The sequence below is a fragment of the Pelophylax lessonae genome (genome assembly GCF_965119305.1).
Source record: "Pelophylax lessonae genome assembly, chromosome: 6".
Lineage (NCBI taxonomy): Eukaryota > Metazoa > Chordata > Amphibia > Anura > Ranidae > Pelophylax > Pelophylax lessonae.
The window spans coordinates 236498755-236521370 of record NC_138773.1 but is presented as its reverse complement, the minus strand read 5'-3'; the positions used below and the strand labels follow the sequence as shown (position 1 = coordinate 236521370).

The 22616-nt window shown below is 41.5% G+C and overlaps 1 protein-coding gene across 1 annotated transcript in view; it reads right to left on the bottom strand.

Moving 5' to 3' along the window:
- CERKL (CERK like autophagy regulator) overlaps positions 1-22616 on the bottom strand; it is a 270516-nt gene that overhangs the window by 99427 nt on the left and 148473 nt on the right. The window contains exon 3 of the mRNA XM_082262403.1: positions 8171-8302. Coding sequence (XP_082118529.1) covers positions 8171-8302 — 132 coding nt within the window. The remainder of the gene's footprint in view (positions 1-8170; positions 8303-22616) is intronic.

Below are 22616 nucleotides of genomic sequence, written 5' to 3'. Positions count from 1 at the left end.
TTCTGCCCTTGGGTTTTTACGCCCCAGGTGCATTATCTTGCACTTATCCACATTAAATTTCAGTTGCCAGAGTTCTGACCATTCTTCTAGTTTTCCTAAATCCTTTTCCATTTGGCGTTTCCCTCCAGGAACATCAACCCTGTTACATATCTTTGTGTCATCAGCAAAAAGACAAACCTTACCATCGATACTAGATCATTTCTAAAGTTCAGGAAGACCTGCACTATGCACACTTTTCTACCTTTGATTGAGCTCTCGTAGTGATGCAGCTGTATGACATTTTTGAAAATTCTCAATATGATCTTGCAGAAGTATGACAAAAAGGAGAGAAAATGCACCTGAATGAAGTTTATTCACATTGAGTTGAAAAATTCTCTTAACTCTCTGAATAAACATTAACTATTTGTAATTCTTATGTGGCTAGCATTAGTAAATAGATAGGAAGGCATAGTATATATTTACTTGTTTTAAACTTTTTTTACCTTTTTTTTACGATTCTTTAGTTGCTTCCTGATTTCTGGCCAAAGCCAAAATTATGTCATTACATCCCAAACGTCTTCATTGGCCTTTTTTTTTTTTTTTCAATCTGGAGGAGGAAAGGACTGGCTTTCTCAACTAAGCACACCCTCCTACCTTCATGCCTGAGCTAAGGGCAGATGGATTCCAGGAAGTTAATACTACACGAATAATCTGCCCTTACTCAAGATGGTCACAACTAGAAATACAAGAGGTGTTTTTTTTTTCAAATGTATTTCTCAACAAAATAAAGCATGCTGACATGGATGGATGGTTGCTTATGCTTTGAATATTAAAAGTGAATTAAACTGTGGTTTTGGTTTTTGGTGCCAAGATACAGTATAGTTCCGCTTTAAGATGGGACTACATTTCAGTAACTTGAAGCTGTAGAAAACTAGTGCCGAACCACTTAATTTTTTTTTTTTAAAATAAATATGTAAGTACATGCTATTAATATGTGTATAAATTCCTAGTAATAATAGTAATAGTCAAAGTTTTTCAACTCCAAACTAATTGCTAATTGATGAATTGCAAATACTATATGAGGGACTTTTTAGGAGTCAAAATTAGGATACAATCATTACAGAATTGAAGTCTTAATAAAACTCTAATTTTTATTGTACATGTATAAAATAATATTGATAATAAAATGGGTGTAAGTGCCGGTTCACACTAGGTCACTGGGGCGACCTGTGAAGACACGTGCAGCGCGACTTCGGCGCAACTTGCACGGACTTCATGAAATAAATGTCAATGCAAGTCGCCTCCAAGTTGCCCCGAAGTAGTACAGGACCCTTTTTCTAAGTCGGAGCTCCTATTAGAACCGGTCCTGTACTACTCAATGACCGCGACGGTGCACGACTTGCCAGGCTGGCCAAGTCGCCTGACAAGTCGTATAAGAGTCGGTTCACACTAAGGCGACACGACTCCTTACTACTTCGGGGGCGACTTGTGCATTACCAAGCACCACGACTTTGGAGCGACTTGCAGGGACTTCACATAATGGAAGTCTATGCAAGTCGCTCCCAGGTCACCCCGAAGTAGTACAGGACCCTTTTTCTAAGTCGAAGCGACTTGTGTTGCTCCTATTAGAACGGGTCCTGTAGCGGTCAATGGACAGCGAGGGAGCGCGAATTGTCAGGCTAACAAGTCGCCTGACAAGTCGCGCTAGTGTGGAGCGGCTCTTAGTGTGAACCGGCACTAAATGTTTTATAACACTTTGGGGCCCATTTATAAAACAGCCATACCGCATTTACATGCTTAGGGGAATGCAAAACAAAAGTGCAGGGAGAAGGAGAGCCCGATCACATGACCCATCAAGTTCTTCTATAATAGAGTGTACACTGCACTTATCCAGGGGCTGTGTAGTTAGCACTCAATGTATAAGTATAGGCCAAACATTTATCTTTTAATTTTGGATAGAATAAGGAAGGGTTATACCGCCTGTCAGTGTTTATTATTTATTTTTTACATCTGTGTCCCATTAGGATAGGAAGTTAGAGGAAATATAGAAGTTAGCGGAAGTCCCTGCAAATTATGGGAATGCCTTGGGGCTCCCTAGGTCACCAGACTCCCCACTATTACTTTTCAGGGGACAACCTAAATGTTGGGATTTTCTTTCACTTTTACTTTGAATGATAATGGTAAACAGGACAAATAGAGAGAACGAATCTGCCTAACACAGACAGCAATAAAAACTGACAGGTTCTCTTCACTCTATCTTCACTCTATCCAAAAGCAAACAAAAAAAAACGTTTTGCCTTTTGCTATACTTTTACTATTTTTTGTGTCTTAGTTCCGCTCAAGTCCAGCCTATCAGTCTGCTCACAGCGAAAGAAAATAGACTATGTGGTTTATCCTGTAATCTCAATTCTACGGGGATGTAGGCATTCCATAACATAAAGAGTTGTCTTTTTTAATGAAATGACATTGGTGTTACTGTATGTCAGGTAGTCAGTTTAGTTGCACAAAGGGCTTAGTGGGGTATGTTTCAGATATCATATCGAAAGGTAGTACACACAAAAATGAATGTATCAATCTCCTCACTCATGTGTGCACAACTAAAATTGCTCATACAGTTAAGCTGGTCATACACCTGGCCATTTTCAGGGAATTTCAACTATATTTGATCCACTATTAATTACACATGCCATCGTAAAGAAACACAAGGAATTAAGCAATCTACGACTCACAAGTCTAATAAAGTACCAGAATTCAGTTGACTGAGAAGTCAAAATTGGGCAAGAAATGGACTGATTCACTAGAGTTTATTGAAAGATTGTATCTAAAACAGGAAAAACCTAAGCCCATTTTGTCAAAAACAAACAGATTTTTCCACCACAATCAATTAGGGAAATGAGTCTCCCAGCTACTTGGGGTCAATCAAAACACTAGAACACTATTTTATGTCTTTGATTCTGATTTCAACAAAATATCTAAAAGAATGTGATCACTCTATCAAAATGCCAAATGTGCATCTCCTGTGTCCTGTGCATCTCAATCATACAACCCCCAATCGCCCCATCATCTCATCAACATACAACCCCCCAATCGCCCCATCATCTCATCAACATACAACCCCCCAATCGACCCTCCCCCCCCCCAACCCAGAAAGTTTCTGTAAACATTGAAGATCGATGGCTTGAATGAAACTGGGTAATGTTGGGAAATAATTAAAGCGGAGTTCCACCCTAGAAAACATTAGCCTCTGAACTGTCCCGTTTCACTTACCTTTTAGAAGAAATACTTACCTTGAAAATGTCTTGTCCAGCGCTGCCATCTCAGGTGTGGGCAGCTGAAGCTGGAGCATCCTCTTCTGTGTCCTCTTAGAGTCCCAGAATGCCCTGCTCGTCACTTCCGGTGCAGGGGCGTCATCCCTGCACAGCTTCTGGGCATGCCCAGAAGCTGTTCAGGAGGCGCATTGACTCCTGGGATTGATGATGCTCCTCTCCTAGGAGTCAATGCAAGGAGAAAGTGATGTCGGGGTCCGCGGCCACAGAGGGAGGAAGAGGAAGGAAGGTAAGTATATTTTCATTAAAAAGAAGGTAAGTGAAACAAAAAAAAATTTAAATTATCCAATTCTTTTTTAGGTAAATTAAAGCAAGCGGACAGTGAAAAAAATGTTCAGGGTGGAACTCTGCTTTAAATACTAGAATCTAAATGCTTCAAATGATCAAAAATTAGATGGGACACTTTTACCAAGTTCATACAGCTACCATTCAATGTGTGTTTCATGTTCCATGAAATTGGCACCCTGTACATAATGAAGTCATAGGACTGCACCACAATAATTTATTTTTTTTTTTTTTTCGCACCACGAAAATGTTTTAACAAATTGAAGTGCAAAGCAAGTTGGGACAATATACTATGTAGGATTTTCGTAAAGGTAAGCTATACTGCATCTGCGTACTAAAAACGTTAATTCATTTCTAGTATTCAAGCAAACTCACCCATCAGTCTCTGAGCTTTATTTTGCAGATAAATCACTGTGAAAAACATCCCCTAGCTTTTCTGACCATGGCCATCCTGAATAAGGAAAGATGATTATTGTAGAATTTACTTAATGGAATTCGTCTGTCCTTAGCTCAGGCATGCAGTGTTAAGGTGTGCTTAACTGAGAAAAGCCCTCCTCCCCTCCTCAAGACTGCTGGGATGTATGACATCACTTAGGTCTAGGCCTGGAAACCAGGAAGTAACTGAAGAAATGTAAAAATACAAGTTTAAAACAAGTAAATATTATATACTTTCCTATCTATTTACCAATGTTAGCAGCATAAAGATTAAAAATAGTCAATGTTGATTGGAGAGAGTTAAAGTAGTAACTATAGGCAAAACTTTTTTATTTATTTTTTTATTTTGGAGAGAACAATTGCAGAGATTTCCCTTCACTTCCTGACCCATAGCCATACAGGAAGTGAAATTTCCTACAAATTTAAGGAATTCCTGGGGGCCCCAAAGTCAACAGAACTATTGTCCCTATTGGAAGATTTCCTCGCTATTACTTTTCTTGGGGACAACCCAAAATGTGTGATTTTCTTTTACTTTCACTCTTAATGATAATGGTAAACAGGACAAATGGAAAGGATGTACCTCCTTAACGGGGGACAGACAGCAATAAAAACTAAAGCCCCGTACACACGTACCGATCGTCGGCATACAAATGTTCCTCTTTTCTCCCCGGGATGTCGGTGTCTGTTGAAAAGTGCAAAGACAGCACAAGGACAGCACAAGAATTTTGTCTGCAGACTTCAGCTGACTGCAGAAGTGATGTCATGTAATGGTTAACTTTCCCTGTGTTTTTAATTTTCTGAGCATGCCCAGTCTTGCAAATCTGCGGTCTGTCGGCCGAATTCTGTACTGACAGGCGAACAATCGTCCGTTCTGGTGTCTGCAGACAAAAATTTTCATGTTTGCACGAAAGACTTTTGTCCGCGGATTGTGCGCAGACATCTGTCGGAGGCACCATACTAACACGCGTACAATCGGCAGATCTTTCGTCCGCCGACGTTTGTATGCCGACGATCGGTACGTGTGTACGGGCCTTAACAAGCATTCTAATCCCTCTCTACTCCATCCAAAACTTCAAAAAAGTGTTACCTTTAGTTATACTTTCAGTTCTGCTTTAATTTAATATACAATACCTCGGAACCATACAAGGGTGCAATCTTATTGTTGAGGATCAATTCCCTTCCTACAATCTAGATAGGCAGTGCTTATATAAGGCACTAAAATACAAATTAAAAAAAGAGCTAAGGCATAGTTCAATCTTATTCATTAGACTCAGCACACACATGGATATACATTAGAGTAAATAAAGAAGGAAGATGCTTGCAGATGATCATGTCCTAGGTAGTTTCCTCATATGGCCTCCTTATATGGCCAGCGCTGGAGCTGAAAACACTTTTAGAAGAATGCTAATGCAGTGACATCTGCCTTTGATGCTTATGCATTCTAGGACCCTGCCCACATTATTGTGCACCTCATTGTGCACTGATGCCACTAGGTCTCTCCATTCACACAGCACTGAACAGATTTTTTTATTTTTTTAATGGAATTTGCATGTCATCCTTGCGCAGGGGCCATGCTAATTATTATACAGGATGTATATAGTGCCAACAGTTTGCGTAGCGCTTTACAATATGAGGGAAGACAATACAATTACAATAAAATTCAATACAGGAGGAATAAGAGGGCCCTGCTCGTTAGAGATTACAATCTAGAAGAGAGGGTCAAGAGACACAAAAGGCAATAACTGTGGGGGTAAGCTGATGGAGAAAATGGAAGTACAGTTGTTAGGTGTGGGTAGGATAGACTTCTCTGAAGAGGAGAGTTTTCAGGGATCGTCTATAAGGTAATTGAGTAGGAGATAATCGGACAGCTTGGGGTAAGGAGTGCCATAGGATTGGAGAGGCTCTGGAAAAGTCCTGGAGGCGAGCATGGGAGCAGGTGAGGAGGGAGCTAGAGAGCAGGAGGTTTTGAGAGGAATGAAGAGAGCGATTAGGTTGGTATTTTACGACTAGGCTAGTGATGTAGCTGGGGGCTAAACTGGGGATGGCTTTGTAAGATGTTGTTAGTATTTTGAATTTCATTTGTTGGGTGAGCAGAAGTGAGTGGAGGTATAGACAGTGAGGAATAGCAGACACTGAGCGATTGGTATGGTGAATGAGTCTGGCTGCAGCACTCATGATGAATTGAAGAGGGGATAGCCTGTGTACAGTTAAGTCAATGAGAAGGGAATTGCAGTAGTCGAGGAGCGAGATCACCAGGAAGTGAACTAGGAGATTTGTTGTGTCATTTGTTAGAATGGGGCATATTTTGGAGGTGTTGCGGAGGTTGAGGTGGCAAGATTTGGACAGTGATTGGACATGGGGCTTGAAGGAGAGTTCAGAATCCATCTCTCATTTTATTGTGTAGTGATCTGTACAGCTAAAAAGTAACTCTTCATATAAAGCAGACTTAACGCTACTTCTATTTACACAATCTAGAAGTTTTAGTGATGATCTAAGGCTGGCCATACATGTTCAATTTTCCTGTACAATTTTCTGTTAGATTTACCACAATCCACATAATATGAGGTCAAAGCTAAACAACACTTTCACTTGTATCCAATTAGGAAGGCCTTTGTACTACATAGTTGAAGGTAAATTTCAAGAAAATTGTACAGAAAATTGTAAGAAAATTGTATAATGTATGGCCAGCCTAAAGGTCGTCATCATGATTCTACATATGGTCCTGATTACAACCATCCTTAGTTGTCTGTGCACATGCACATGAGCAAAATATTAAACATTGTTTTAACCCCTTTAGCCCCGGAAGGATTTGCCCCCTTAATAACCAGGCCATATTTTGCGATTCGGCACTGCGTTATTTTAACAGACAGTTGTGCCGCGTGCGACGCTGTACCTAAACGAAATTGATGTCTTTTTTTTCCCACAAATAGAGCTTTCTTTTGGTGGTATTTAATTACCTGTGCAATTTTTATTTTTTGTGCTATATGCGCTAAAAAAAAAAAAAAAAGAGCGACAATTGTGAAAAAAAAAACAATATTTTTCACATTCTGCTATAGGACATTCCCAAATGAAAATCAAAATTTTTTGACATTTTAGGCCAATTTGTTTTCTGCTACATATTTTGTTAAAAAAAAAAAAATCGCAATAAGCTTATTTTGATTGGTTTGCACAAAAGTTATTGCATCTACTAACTACGGGAAAGATTTATGTAATTTTTATCGTTATTTTTTTTACTAGTAATGGTGGCGATCTGCGATTTTTAGCGGGAATGTGACATTGCGACGGACAGATCAGAACCCTAACATTTTTTACACTTGTGGGGGTTCCAGTGACATTGCTACAGTAATCAGTGCTAAAATATGCACTGTTACTGCAATAATGCCATTGGCAGTGAAGGGGTTAACCCTGTGGGGTGATCAAGGGATTCATGTATGCCTGTATGCTTACTAAATGTGTGCGTGGGGGGGGGGGGGGGTTCTGTGACAGACACAGACAGATCGCAGTTTCAGCTTAGCTGAAACTTCAGATTTGTCCCTGGCTGTCTCACAGAAGATCCGCCTGCTTTGTTTACATAAGCAGGCGGGTCTTCTCTCCGTTTACCGGATGATCAGGGGTGGAAGGCGGCAATCGCCGCCTCTCCTCCTGTGGCCCGCCTCCCGCTGTGTCTAAACCCCTTCCCCTCGAGTCACGTAGTACTACGTGACAGGACCCAGGGAGCAGTAATATTACAGTGGGCAGTCGGCAAGTGGTTAAAAGAGGACAAAAAAAAGTAAAACCTTCACATGTGTGTTTTTACATTAGGATTAAAGAACACGGTGTGTGTGTATGGTCCATTTAAAAGGAAAAAAAGGGCATGTTATGAATACACTTTTGGTGAAAAGCAAGTACCAGAGAAGTCTGATGAATAAAAACCTGAGCTTCATGGATATAAGTATTTGCAAATTTGATTTTGATGCGAAGTTGGCTCTGAATAAAACAAACATCAGATCCAACGATGTAAACATATTGGCTATGTAACCTGATTAACTGTATTTTAAGCTGCAGCTGAAAGCCAGTGGGGATTAACTGAAAGTTCAGCTTGTCTTGGTTGCTTAGCAATGTTTTCTGTCTCTATTCAGTTGATTTATTTACTGAAACAAACTTACCTGTAACATCGGTCTGAATGTCAGCAAGCTTAAAAAGAGGTGCAACGTGCCGATAATACGCATTGGCCGCTTCTCCTTTATGGCTGTGCGGGTTAATGATTACCTTAAGAGATTTCGGCCTATTAGGAAAACCTTTAAAAAAAATAAATAAAAAGCAGGTAAGGAGTTGCACACAACGGTACACAATTAACTAATGACACTTTCACACTAAAAAAACATAAGTGCAATTTCACCTTCACAGCTAAATATAAAGCTTGAAAAAAAGGGAGCACATTAGGCAATTGCAGTAGAAAAAAAAATGAATGCTTTATTAAAAATTAAAAATGATAAAAAAAAAGGCTTAAAACTTGTATCAACATGCATATTTACATGTCTATTGATCAAGAAAACTTGATAAGTTACTAAAGTGACAGTGGCTAAGTGGTTAGCACTTTTGCCTAGCAGCAGTGTAGGGACAAGGTCATCCAGTGCCCAGCCAGAGCAAAGATGTCGAACTGCGCCCCCCCAATCCCGTTCATAATGTGCAAGCTTAAGGGATCCTACACCTAGCAGTCAAAATCACTACTGCTGTCACTACTCCTATCAGCCTTGTAACAGAAGGAAGGAGCCTCCATTCCTACAGTAAACCACTGCGCCCAGGGCAACCACCCCCTTCCACCCACCTCTTGCCCTGGCCCTGCCTAGCAGCCTTGGGTCATTGGTTTGAATCCCAACCAAGGCAGTACCTGCCTAGAGTTAGCATGTTCACCCTGTGCCTGTGTGGGTTTCCTCCAGGTACTCCAGTTTCCTCCCACACTCCAAAGACATGCTGGTAGGTAAATTGGTTCCTGTATAAATAGGCCTATGTGTATGTAAGAATGTGAGTTAGGGTTCATAGATTGCAAGCTCCTTGAGAGAAGGGACTCATATGAATGTACAATATATATGTAAAGCACTGTGTAAATTGTCAACACTATACAAGTCCCTTTATTAAATAATTAAAAAAAAATCCTTATCTGGATACAAATGTATCAAAGCAACATGGGATTGTACTTGAAGGATTTAGGACTGTAATAGCATAGATATGTTTTGTATGTGTTTTTTTTTTTTAAACATTTGCCGACCATTCACAGTACATTTACTGCGGATGGCTGCCACAGACCGGCTGGATGACCTGTTTCAGGTTAGGGGCACGCAGCATGCAGGAGGACACAGCAGATTGTGGATCCGGGTACCTGGCTGCTTTCAGCACCCTGTACCATGAGATTAGCTGTAGCCATTCACAGATCACTAGTAATCACAGCTGTTATGAATGAGACCCATTCATGACAGTTCAAACAATTGCTGTTAAAGTTATCATCACTGTAACAGCAATCAAAGTGTAAAAAAAAAAAAAGAAATCCCTGATCACCCCCAGAGTAATATGTTACTATGATGGCACTGAACTACACTGATGAGAGTATGTAAAAAAAAAAAAAAAAAAAAAAAACGAAATTCAAAAAATGTTTTAAAAAAAAGTGAATAAGACATATAATTTTATTTTTTCAACATACTGTCACCAGTCAGTATATCTGATCACCGCCATACCAGTCATATGGGGATGCTGTACTGCACTGGTGACCGTATATAGAAAAAAAATGTGAAAAATAAATAAATGTATTTCTTAATTTTCCCATAAATTGCAACATAAAAAAACTTGCCACACCTCTTACAAAATACCTTAGACTGTCTACTTTCCAAAAAGAAAACATTTGGGATCATTTGGGGGGAATTGGTACTGTCCTGGCATTTTAAGGGCCTCAAGAAATTAGATAGGCCATCAGTACATCAGAACAAATCAATTTTCAAATATACTGTATATACCATAGTTTGTAGACACTAGAACATTCACACAAACCAATTATTATACATATATTGGCATTGTTTTTACCAAAGACATGTAGCAGAATACATTTTGGCCTAAATGTTTTTTTGGCCTATTGGATATTTTTTAAGACAGAAAATAGAAAATATATATTTTTCAAAATTTTCGGTCTTTTTTTTTTTCGTTTTAATAGAGCAAAAAATAAAACACCCAGTGGTGATCAAACACTACCAAAGAAAAAATTATATGAATTTCAATTGCTTACAATGTTTCATAACCAAGCAAATGCCAGTTAAATTACCATTGCTCTGAATAGCAAAAAATGGCCTGGTCATGAAGACGGTAAAACCTTCCAGAGGTCAAATGGTTAATTTTCCTTTTAAAACATTTCTTAAGTGTTGACATATTTGTCATCTAATTTTCTGTCATATTTAATTACCTACCATAGGTAGGATTTTTTGAGCTCAAGCAGACAGGAAAGAAATGGTGTGCAGCTAACAACACCCTCCTAAATAACCTTTTTTGTTTTTTTTTTTTAGCAGCAGAAAGCCTTTTTTTAAATCTTTTTCACACCCACTCATCCATGTAACAAAACACTTCCTTCTCGGGCTACTAAGTAGGTGCTGGTCACAGACTGCCTGATCTATTTTTAAAGTGCGCCCACACATGGCCAGAATCACTGTGCAACCTGCTTTGAGGAAAGCACTGCATATTGTTAGTATGCAGTTTCTCATAGCAGCCATTGGGTACAGTCTGCAATAGCAAATGTTTTCTGTTTGTGCTGTGGCTCAAAAGGGACAATCATACAAGATCAACAGGTTTACAGCCTAATCTGTTCAGGGAAGTGCACTGCATTTTATTGAGACACAGCCTTTTTAAAAAAATAAAATAAAATAAAAGCAACTTTAACATGTTATAGTAGACCCTACTATTTCACATTGCCTCCCTTCAGGGATAACATGAGCAACCATGTCATCCGCTTCCAGAACCTGCATTTGTTGCACAGGGTAGTGGAGGGGAAGAGAGACACTTAAAGTGGATGTAAACCCATTCATAAATTTTCTGACCTGGGCACATATATCTGTAGTGTTTACTTATCTCTCTCCAAAGCCCTAAGTCCCGTGTCTTTCTGCTGCTTCGTTTTTTTTTTACTTCTGACAAGCTCTCCGACACAGGAAATCAAAGCAGCTAGAAATTTGTGTTGATGAAGGGACTTAGAGACAGATAAGCAGAGAGCTGGCCTATTCACAGCACAGCTCTGCATGTTTCTTCATTCCTCGGTCTTTGTGGAGGGGGGTGTGCCTTTCCTCCAATCAGCTCACACACAGGCACTTAGCTCTCTCCAAAGCCCTAAGTCCCGTGTCTTTCTGCTGCTTCGTTTTTTTTACTTCTGACAAGCTCTCCGACACAGGAAATCAAAGCAGCTAGAAATTTGTGTTGATGAAGGGACTTAGAGACAGATAAGCAGAGACCTGGCCTATTCACAGCACAGCTCTGCATGTTTCTTCATTCCTCTGTCTTTGTGGAGGGGGGTGTGCCTTTCCTCCAATCAGCTCACACACAGTGTATGCCTAGACTTTCACCCACTGCTGAAACAGGAAGAAAAATTTGTAACACAATGTGCACATTTTAAAGAGTCTAAAAAGCTGAAGAAAGTAGATATACACGTAAAACTTAAGTAGGGAGATTTGTCACATCTGCGTGTATCATCTGAGACTGTTCATTTCACTGGTTATACGTGAAGGTTCACATCCACTGTAAGAGTAAACATTTCCTAAAAAATGTGTGAGACACTATTGCTGACACCTTCCTGAAAATGAATGTTGTCTGGTAGTTATATTGACCTTTCAATATTTTTTACCCAAGAATCACACATTTTTATTTAGCGAATGTGTGAATCTTTGGTACAGTTCTTATTTGAACGTGGATATATTGTGCTGTTGTCTGCACAAACTACTATACAGTAATTAGTCTGATCTAAAATAATTGTTAGAACATTTTTGAAGCATTGGGCATAATGAATCTTTATAAATCGTAGATACTTATTGGGAACATTATTTGGAACTTACCTTTAGTGATTAGATTTGTTTAAAGGTCACTCCAACCAAAAGTTTTTCCCAGGTTTTGTTAGATGCTTGACATAAAAAGTCTTCTGCAGAATTTACTATGCAGCGCAGCTTACATTGGAAGTACGATCCCTGTGTGCCAGAATGACTAACTCCTGCATATGTGCAGCAGTTAACTCACCCCGAAACGGCCATAAAGATGCCCGGAGATCTGCACCCGGAGAGATGGCCGGCAGGGAAACCCTTAATGGGTTCACACCATTAGAGATGAGAGGAGTATGGTATCGCTTTAATTCCACTAGGATTCTGGCAGGTCCAGTGATGTAGCTGGTCCTTCCTTTTCATACCAGTGGTGGGCGGTCCTTTCCGTGGGACTGAATGGCTCTCATTAAATGATGTATGAACCTCATTTAGTGATACAGTAGGCTAGCCCAACCAGGGAATGTGTCCATGAGAGAGTGTGCTCACAAGAAGCGGTTAAATGTTGCTGGCTGTCATACAACCCAGAAGTGGGCTGTGGCAGGTAGAAAAGGGCAAGGATGGCAGTACTGGAGCAAGGAGGGTGAGTAGTGGAATATATATATATATATATATATATATATATATATATATATATATATATATATATTTTGCAAAATGCGAAAGATGGAGAAATAAAAGAAAAAAAAACGGTTATACTTTAAAACCGAGTCAAAAAAGTTGAGGCCTAGAATACGTAACCAGTACACCAAGGACGGAGGCTGTCCAAATATTTAAAGGAATAAAAGGGACTTGCATGCATTTTTTTCAGGCTGATCTTTAGCTATAGTGTTAGTTTTGATACTGCAGTTGACCAATAAGGTGTTTAAAAATGTATGGGCTTAGCAAATAGAACAAAACATGAAGCGCAAAATTCAACATTCATCATAACCAGTCAGAATTTATGTTGCAATATGTGACTTATGTGACTATTGACTGGTTACTGTAAGTTAGTGAACATTGCACAGGGGTCATTGTGTATTGAATAAACCAGACAAAATGCTAAAGGAGATCTATGATCACACAAAGCATTGGCTTTGACAGACAACATCACACATTTTCTACTATCAGATATCAGTTAAGTATTGAAGCCACTTTCAGTCCTTCAGTTATGCTCTGCAGGAGGAACAGATGTCTCTGAGAGGAAAACATCTGTCCATTAATGGCTACCTTCAATTTGGAATATTTGTATGTACATAAAATAATTTTAGGATAATGTGGAGAGATAAAAATATGTCAGCCTTGCTTGCTATTCACATAAAAAGAACCTTCCATATTTGTTTAAAAGTCTACAAACTTCCAAAAGTAAAACCCGAAATAAAGAGTGTAAAGCTAATATGGTTGATATTTGTGACCACATTAGTTCAGAAGTGCTGCAACCGAAATGATGACAACTCAGTTTAGAATATTTATTGGCAATATAAAAATTCTGATTTGTAGTAGCTTAAACCTGATACCCAGCCAGCCCTTGAGCAAGTGAATTCTTGACCTGCTAATGAGCCTATGGGTATGTATAGTCTGCAACCTCTCATTGATGAACTATTACAACAGTACCTTACTGCATGATGTAAGAGAAAGGCTGGGGTCAGAGTTCGAGTTGGAAACAGGGGGAACGGGAAAGAAAATATCCTCGGGGATTTGAAGGGAACCACCTCTCAGCAGGGATTTGATGATAGTGCTGCTGCACAGTTGGTGTGGAGATTTGATACTACAATTTTCTGGATTTGCAGACTCTATATCACTTAGGCCACAGCAGGAGCAGGTGCACAGGAAATTCGCTACTACGACCAAGCCTCGTCAACCAAAAGAGAAGAAAATGGCAACGTAATTAATTTTAACAACCCACTGTCATTTGCCCTATTAATTTTAATATATTTCGCTTTGCAAAACAACTTCAATAAAATTAGCATTAAATCCAAACAGTGGTTGTGATGTTAATTTAAGACTCTGGAGAGGTTTTATAATTAATATTAGATATTTAAGTAGAGAGCTGCAATCTGGGGGGCAGGGACTTTTTTTTCAAAGAATTAAAAATCTAATTTTTTTTTAGAAACAGTTTTTAACTTTGGCAGGATTTCTTTCAAAGTCAAAGTGAAATGAAAGCTGCTTGTCATGTGCATATTTATTCATCAAATAATTGCAGTGTTCTGAGTGTTTTTGTTTATAAATTTCATTAAACAAATATCATGCTGGTAATCATTCTAAACAGTAAATTATTACCTACAGTGTCAGAGTAATCGCGTAAATTGAAACGCCAGATGAGCTCTTGTTCATTAAGCCAACGCAATAGATGCATATAATGTTTCCGTACAAGCTCTGGGAATGTTCTAATCGGCTATACAATGTGTTCATTAAACGCTTTCTATGGAAGCAGATAAGTTAACCCATTGTTCCAGGAGATGCAGGATATTCATTCTACCATAGCAAGTACCACTTAGAAGGATTTAAAGTAGAACTGCAGCTCAACGGTTTTCTGGTTTTAGGTAGAATAGGGGAGGCTTAGAAGCTCTGTAAGGTTTTTATTTGTATTTATTTGTTTTTATATCTGTGACCTATTTGTCCACTTTCTGCACTGGTGACCACTGCTTTCAACAAAAAAAGAAGGGTAAATCCATGATATTACAGTTTTCACATACACAGGAGTAGAGGGGATATCCTCTAAGGAAGACACAAGTCATCAAAAATGAAATTTCCCCTCATTTTGGAAAAATTGCCTCACACTTCCTCTGGTGTCTCCAGAGGGAGAAAATCCCTCTCAAGTAGGGAAAAACACAGCAATATGTATCTGATGTAGGTTCTTTTTTCTTTTCAATAGTTTTTTATTGAGTTTTTCCAAAAAACAAACAGTAAACAAATGTAACATTCATATGAACCGCAGAGAAGTTGTACATAGTAAGTGATAAAGCATACAACACAGTTCGAATTCAGGGTATACCCTTCCCCATGCCAGGCTCGTCTGCGGAGCAGCCCGCGCCCAACCAACATAGACACCCAGCCAGGGCCGGAGAGGCAAGGCAACAAGCCCAGCCACCCCACTGGGAACAACACTGTGGCCAGACCTGCCCCCCTCCCCCCCCCAGGTTCCCAGGGCACCGGTCCCACCGGCGAGCCACCTTCCAAGCAATTAAGTGTAATGGGTATACTGAGAATTATTAACAACCACACTATGGGAAGTTACAGTCCTTAGATTCAAAAGAAATACATAGATCATATAACTTGAAGACTATCAACTGGACAGTCTGTAACAAAGCCTCTTGACTATCTATTAGTCATCACCTGATAGAGGTTCTAACCATTCTCCATCCTATGATAAAAAAAATGGCTGGAGTTATACATTAAGCTTGCTAGCTCATAAGGTTCATTGCAAATTCTCATGGTTCCTTTGAGAACCTGTTAGAGGTTCTAGCCATTTTTCATGTCTGGAGTTACACTTTAATCTTGCTGGCTCATAGAGTTCATTGTAAAATAGAATAATTACTTCCCTAAATACTAACACCCAAAGTGCTTAGCATGTACCCTATGCTGCATCTCCTTTAAGGATACCTTAAAATGATGTGACTATTTTTATCTTCATGAAAGTGTTGAAATCATTATATAGGGAGTATTGGTCTACTACAGTTATCTTCAGAGTTACAGTAGAGAAAGTACACACTACACTTTCTGTGCATGTGCAACTATAACAGGAGCTGGCTAAACGATTACTTCATTATTTATTTATTTATTTATTTATTTATTTTGCCCATACATAGGATGCTGCAGCAAAAGTCATTCATTATTATTTTTATAAGACCACAGAATTCAATAAAAAGGTGTACAATTTCCCTTTATTCTATTATGCGGGGGGGGGGGGGGAGACAACTGACTTTTAAGCAATGCTTAGTTAAACTTTAAGGGATACATTTGCTTTTGGACCAGTAAAGAATTATTCAATAATATGAAAAATGTCCATGTAAATAACAGTTGCTTTCTGCTTCACAGTCACCTGGAGAAAAGTAGAGTAACATGTATGGTATCATGGTAATGATCAAAAATCATAATTCAAAAGTCAAATACCAGTGACTGTTGGATCGTATATATTTCACATTATTATGTAAATGTATTGTATCTGATTAACAACTATTTGGGTAAAAAATAGTTTGGAAAAATACATCATAACAAATATGACAGCCCCATCTGCCAGTGCATGCAGTGATTGTAGAATGGCTTTTATTAATCCTCACACAATCCATAAGTTTAGCTTAGGTTCCAAATGCCCCAAAATGGTCAAATGTTAAATAGTCAAAACTGTTTGCAATCAGGAGTTTAAGCCTGAATGACATGGAGGATAGTTCAGTCTTATGTATCATAAATAGTGTTGAGCGAACACGGACTGTATTATTCGTGTTCGTACCGAATAATTGGATTTTTTGTACCCGAACACGGACACGGACACTTTACTGTATGTTCGGGTAAAAATCTGTGTTCGGTCGTTTTATTTCCGGGTTTTGCATGCTTTGGCGCTCTTTTCATGGCGGGCTTTCAACAGCCAATCAACAATCGTTTAACTGGTGTGCCTTAAGCCATCCCAGCCATGCCTGCAAATGTCTCAGTAGCTGTGATTGGCCGTCTGAAGCATGTGACCAAGTCTTTATAAGTTCCAGGCAGCCGCAGCGTCTTCATTCTGCTGCTTAGATCAGGGACAGAGCACACATCAACGTGCTGGCTGCTGATTAGGGAAAGACAGGCAGGAAAAAACCATTTGTGTCCGGATAGAATTGAGGGACAGGTCGGAGTGTTTAGGCAGGGCGAGTTGTAGGCATTTTAGGGATAGAGTCTGCTGAATTATAGGGTCAGTGTCTTCTACAAAATACAATCGATATTGATGTGTGGGGGGTGGGGTGACTCTGCACTCAATCCTGATCTACGATCTCTTCTCAATCCTGTTAGGGAGAGGCTGCTGCTGCTGAATTTTAGGGAAACTGTGTTCTACAAACTACAATCGATATTGCTGTGTGGTGTGGGATAGGAGATAGGCAGGTGTCAGTGATCCACATCCATTTTTCTGTGTGTGAGCTGCAGTGAACACAATCTTTTTGGGGTGCAGTGAACAAAATCCTTTTTGGGGTGCAGTGAACAACATCCTTTTTGGGGTGCAGTGAACACAATCTTTTTGGGGTGCAGTGAACAAAATCCTTTGTGGGGTGCAGTGAACACAATCTTTGTGGGGTGCAGTGAACACAATCTTTTTGGGGTGCAGTGAACAACATCCTTTTTGGGGTGCAGTGAACACAATCTTTGTGGGGTGCAGTGAACACAATCTTTTTGGGGTGCAGTGAACACAATCCTTTTTGGGGTGCAGTGAACACAATCTTTGTGGGGTGCAGTGAACACAATCTTTTTGGGGTGGAGTGAACAAAATCCTTTTTGGGGTGCAGTGAACATCCTTTTTGGGGTGCAATGAACAAAATACTTTTTGGGGTGCAGTGAACACAATCTTTTTGGGGTGCAGTGAACAAAATCCTTTGTGGGGTGCAGTGAACACAATCTTTGTGGGGTGCAGTGAACACAATCTTTTTGGGGTGCAGTGAACAAAATCCTTTTTGGGGTGCAGTGAACAACATCCTTTTTGGGGTGCAGTGAACACAATCTTTTTGGGGTGCAGTGAACAAAATCCTTTGTGGGGTGCAGTGAACACAATCTTTGTGGGGTACAGTGAACAGAATCTTTGTGGGGTGCAGTGAACACAATCTTTGGGGGGTACAGTGAACACAATCTTTTTGGGGTGCAGTGAACAAAATCCTTTGTGGGGTGCAGTGAACACAATCTTTGGGGGGTACAGTGAACACAATCTTTTTGGGGTGCAGTGAACAAAATCCTTTGTGGGGTGCAGTGAACACAATCTTTGTGGGGTGCAGTGAACACAATCTTTTTGGGGTGCAGTGAACAAAATCCTTTTTGGGGTGCAGTGAACAACATCCTTTTTGGGGTGCAGTGAACACAATCTTTTTGGGGTGCAGTGAACAAAATCCTTTGTGGGGTGCAGTGAACACAATCTTTGTGGGGTACAGTGAACAGAATCTTTGTGGGGTGCAGTGAACACAATCTTTGGGGGGTACAGTGAACACAATCTTTTTGGGGTGCAGTGAACAAAATCCTTTGTGGGGTGCAGTGAACACAATCTTTGGGGGGTACAGTGAACACAATCTTTTTGGGGTGCAGTGAACAAAATCCTTTGTGGGGTGCAGTGAACACAATCTTTGTGGGGTGCAGTGAACACAATCTTTTTGGGGTGCAGTGAACAAAATCCTTTTTGGGGTGCAGTGAACAACATCTTTTTTGGGGTGCAGTGAACACAATCTTTTTGGGGTGCAGTGAACAAAATCCTTTGTGGGGTGCAGTGAACACAATCTTTGTGGGGTACAGGGAACACAATCTTTGTGGGGTGCAGTGAACACAATCTTTGGGGGGTACAGTGAACACAATCTTTTTGGGGTGCAGTGAACAAAATCCTTTTAGGGTGCAGTGAACACAATCTTTGTGGGGTGCAGTGAACAAAATCCTTTTTGAGGTGCAGTGAACACAATCTTTGTGGGGTGCAGTGAACACAATCTTTGTGGGGTACAGTGAACACAATCTCATACTTCTGAAGATTTGAGGGTGCTGCCTGTTCCATACTCCTCCTCCTACTGCTCAACCATCCTTTTAGGGGTACAAACAATAGTAATTGGGGCCTAGTGTGGTGGTGTACGTGTGAGATACATACACTTTCTTTTTGATCATATTTTCTATTCCGCTATTCAATTAAATCCTTTGGGGATCAATTAAATTGCGTGATAGTCTGTGTCGGTACGTGTGAGATCCACCTTTCCAAGTTTTTGGGGTTCATCTCATACTTCTGAAGATTTGAGGGTGCTGCCTGTTCCATACTCCTCCTCCTACTGCTCAACTATCCTTTTAGGGGTACAAACAATAGTAATTGGGGCCTAGTGTGGTGGTGTACGTGTGAGATACATACACTTTCTTTTTGATCATATTTTTTATTCCGCTATTCAATTAAAACCTTTGGGGATCAATTAAATTGCGTGATAGTCTGTGTCGGTACGTGTGAGATCCACCTTTCCAAGTTTTTGGGGTTCATCTCATACTTCTGAGGATTTGAGGGTGCTGCCTGTTCCATACTCCTCCTCCTACTGCTCAACCATCCTTTTAGGGGTACAAACAATAGTAATTGGGGCCTAGTGTGGTGGTGTACGTGTGAGATACATACACTTTCTTTTTGATCATATTTTCTATTCCGCTATTCAATTAAAACCTTTGGGGATCAATTAAATTGCGTGATAGTCTGTGTCGGTACGTGTGAGATCCACCTTTCCAAGTTTTTGGGGTTCATCTCATACTTCTGAAGATTTGAGGGTGCTGCCTGTTCCATACTCCTCCTCCTACTCCTCAACCATCCTTTTAGGGGTACAAACAATAGTAATTGGGGCCTAGTGTGGTGGTGTACGTGTGAGATACATACACTTTCTTTTTGATCATATTTTCTATTCCGCTATTCAATTAAAACCTTTGGGGATCAATTAAATTGCGTGATAGTCTGTGTCGGTACGTGTGAGATCCACCTTTCCAAGTTTTTGGGGTTCATCTCATACTTCTGAAGATTTGAGGGTGCTGCCTGTTCCATACTCCTCCTCCTACTGCTCAACCATCCTTTTAGGGGTACAAACAATAGTAATTGGGGCCTAGTGTGGTGATGTACGTGTGAGATACATACACTTTCTTTTTGATCATATTTTCTATTCCGCTATTCAATTAAAACCTTTGGGGATCAATTAAATTGCGTGATAGTCTGTGTCGGTACGTGTGAGATCCACCTTTCCAAGTTTTTGGGGTTCATCTCATACTTCTGAAGATTTGAGGGTGCTGCCTGTTCCATACTCCTCCTCCTACTGCTCAACCATCCTTTTAGGGGTAGAAACAATAGTAATTGGGGCCTAGTGTGGTTTTGTACGTGCGAGATACATACACTTTTTTGGATCATATTTCCTATTCCGCTATTCAATAAAAACCTTTCTAGGGCAAGATCTTAAATTACAGAAATATGAGGAGACCGTCAAATAAGGGCCGTGGCCTGGGTCGTGGTGCTGCTGGTAGAGCTCCTGTTGCAAGGAGAGGATGTGGTCGATTTGTGCCAGCTACACGCACAAGTGAAACACCTTCCTCAAGTGTGAGTAGGCGACAGAACCTGCATCAGTATTTGGTAGGGCATCATACGCCCCTAGAAGTGATGAGGCCAGAACAAGTGGAGGCGATAGTAGATTGGTTTGCTGCTGACAGTGCCTCCAGTTCCTTCACATTGTCTCCCACCCAGTCTACTGCAGAAAGGTCACAGTTGGCACCTGCAGCCGATGTCCAACCGTCTTTCACCTCACCCCCTTGCAAATCAGGCAAGCAGTCTGAGCCCCAAGCCATATAGCAGTCTCTTCTTCTTTTTGATGACTCTGTCAGCAGGGTTTCCCAGGGCCATCCACCTAGCCCTGCCCCAGAAGTGGAAGAGATTGAGTGCAGCGATGCCCAACCACTTATTTCTCAAGATGAGTACATGCAAGGATCATCGCAGCACGTCTCCGATGATGACGAAACGCAGGTGCCAACTGCTGCGGCGTTCAGCATTGTGGAGACCGACAAGGAGGGCAGGGGTGAAGACTGGGTGGAAGATGATGTGGAGGACGATGAGGTCCTCGACCCCACATGGAATGAACGTCATGCAGGTGACCTGAGTAGTTTGGAGGAAGAGGCGGTGGTCGCACAGAGCCACCAGCACAGCAGAAGAGGGAGCAGGGTGCAGAAGCGGAGCGGCCGTGCCCTAGACACTACGCCCGCTACTGCCCAACGCAGCAAGGGAACGAGCGCACCAAAGTCAGCTCAAAGGAGTTCTCTAGCGTGGAAGTTCTTTAGAAAATGTGCTGATGACAGGACACGAGTGGTTTGCACCCTGTGCAATCAGAGCTTGAAGCGAGGCATAAACCTTCTCAACCTGAGCACAACCTGCATGATCAGGCATCTAAGTGCAAAGCACGAGCTGCAATGGAGTACACACCTTCAAAACCAAGAAACGTCTCTGGCTCATCCTGCTTCCTCTTCTGCTGCAGTCTCGGCCGCTCCAGCCACATCTGTAGTGATACCGGCACCTGCCACCCCGCAAACAGACGATCTGTCAGCAACACCACCACCTGGGTCAACAAACAACCATCTCCACAATGTCCCGTGGAAGCGTTCAGCTTTCCATCTCCCAAACACTTGAGAGGAAGAGGAAGTACCCCCCTACCCACCCGCGATCCCTGGCCCTGAATGCCAGCATTTCAAAATTATTGGCCTTTGAAATGCTGTCATTCCGTCTGGTGGAGACGCACAGTTTTAAAAACCTTATGTCGGTGGCTGTCCCACAGTACGTCGTGCCCAGCCGCCACTACTTTTCCAGGCAAGCCATCCCTTCCCTGCACAACCAAGTGGGGGAAAAAATCAGGTGTGCACTGCGCAATGCCATCTGTGCCAAGGTCCACCTAACTACCGATACGTGGACCAGTAAGCACGGTCAGGGGCGTTATATCTCCCTAACGGCACACTGGGTAAATGCAGTGGCGGATGGGCCTGAGGCGGATAGCAATTTGGCGCATGTCCTTCCACCACCGAGGATTGCAGGGCGCTTCAGTTTGCCTCCTGTTCCTAACTCCTCCTACTCCGCTTCCTCATCCTCTACCGCCTCCTCATCCGGACAGCGTAACACCTTCACCACCAACTTCAGCACGGCCAGGGGTAAACGACAGCAGGCAGTTTTACAACTTGCCTGTTTGGGGGACAAACCACACACCGCGCAGGAGTTGTGGAGGAGCATGGAACAGCAGACAAATGAGTGGTTGCTGCCAGCGAGCCTCAAGCCCGGCCTGGTGGTGTGCGATAACGGGCGAAATCTCATAGCAGCTCTGGGCCTAGCCGGTTTGACGCACATCCCTTGCCTGGCGCATGTGCTGAATTTGGTGGTGCAGAGGTTCCTTAAAAACTACCCCGATATGTCAGAGCTGCTGCAGAAAGTGCGGGCCGTTTGTGCGCACTTTCGGCATTCTCACCCTGCTGCTGCTCGCCTGGCAGCGCTGCAGTGTAACTTCGGCCTTCCCGCTCACCGCCTCATATGTGACGTGCCCACAAGGTGGAACTCCACCTTGCACATGCTGGAAAGACTGTGCGAGCAGCAGCAGGCCATAGTGGAGTTTCAGCTGCAGCACGCACGCGTGAGTCGCTCTGCGGAACAGCACCACTTCACCACCAATAACTGGGCCTCCATGCGAGACCTGTGTGCCTTGTTGCGCTGTTTTGAGTACTCCACCAACATGGCCAGTGGCAATGACGCCGTTCTCAGCTTAACTATCCCACTTCTATGCCTCCTTGAAAAAACTATTCGGGCGATGATGGAAGAGGATGTGGCACAGGATGAGGAGGAGGAGGAGGATGAAGAGGTAACATTTCCAAGGCTTTCAGGGCAGTC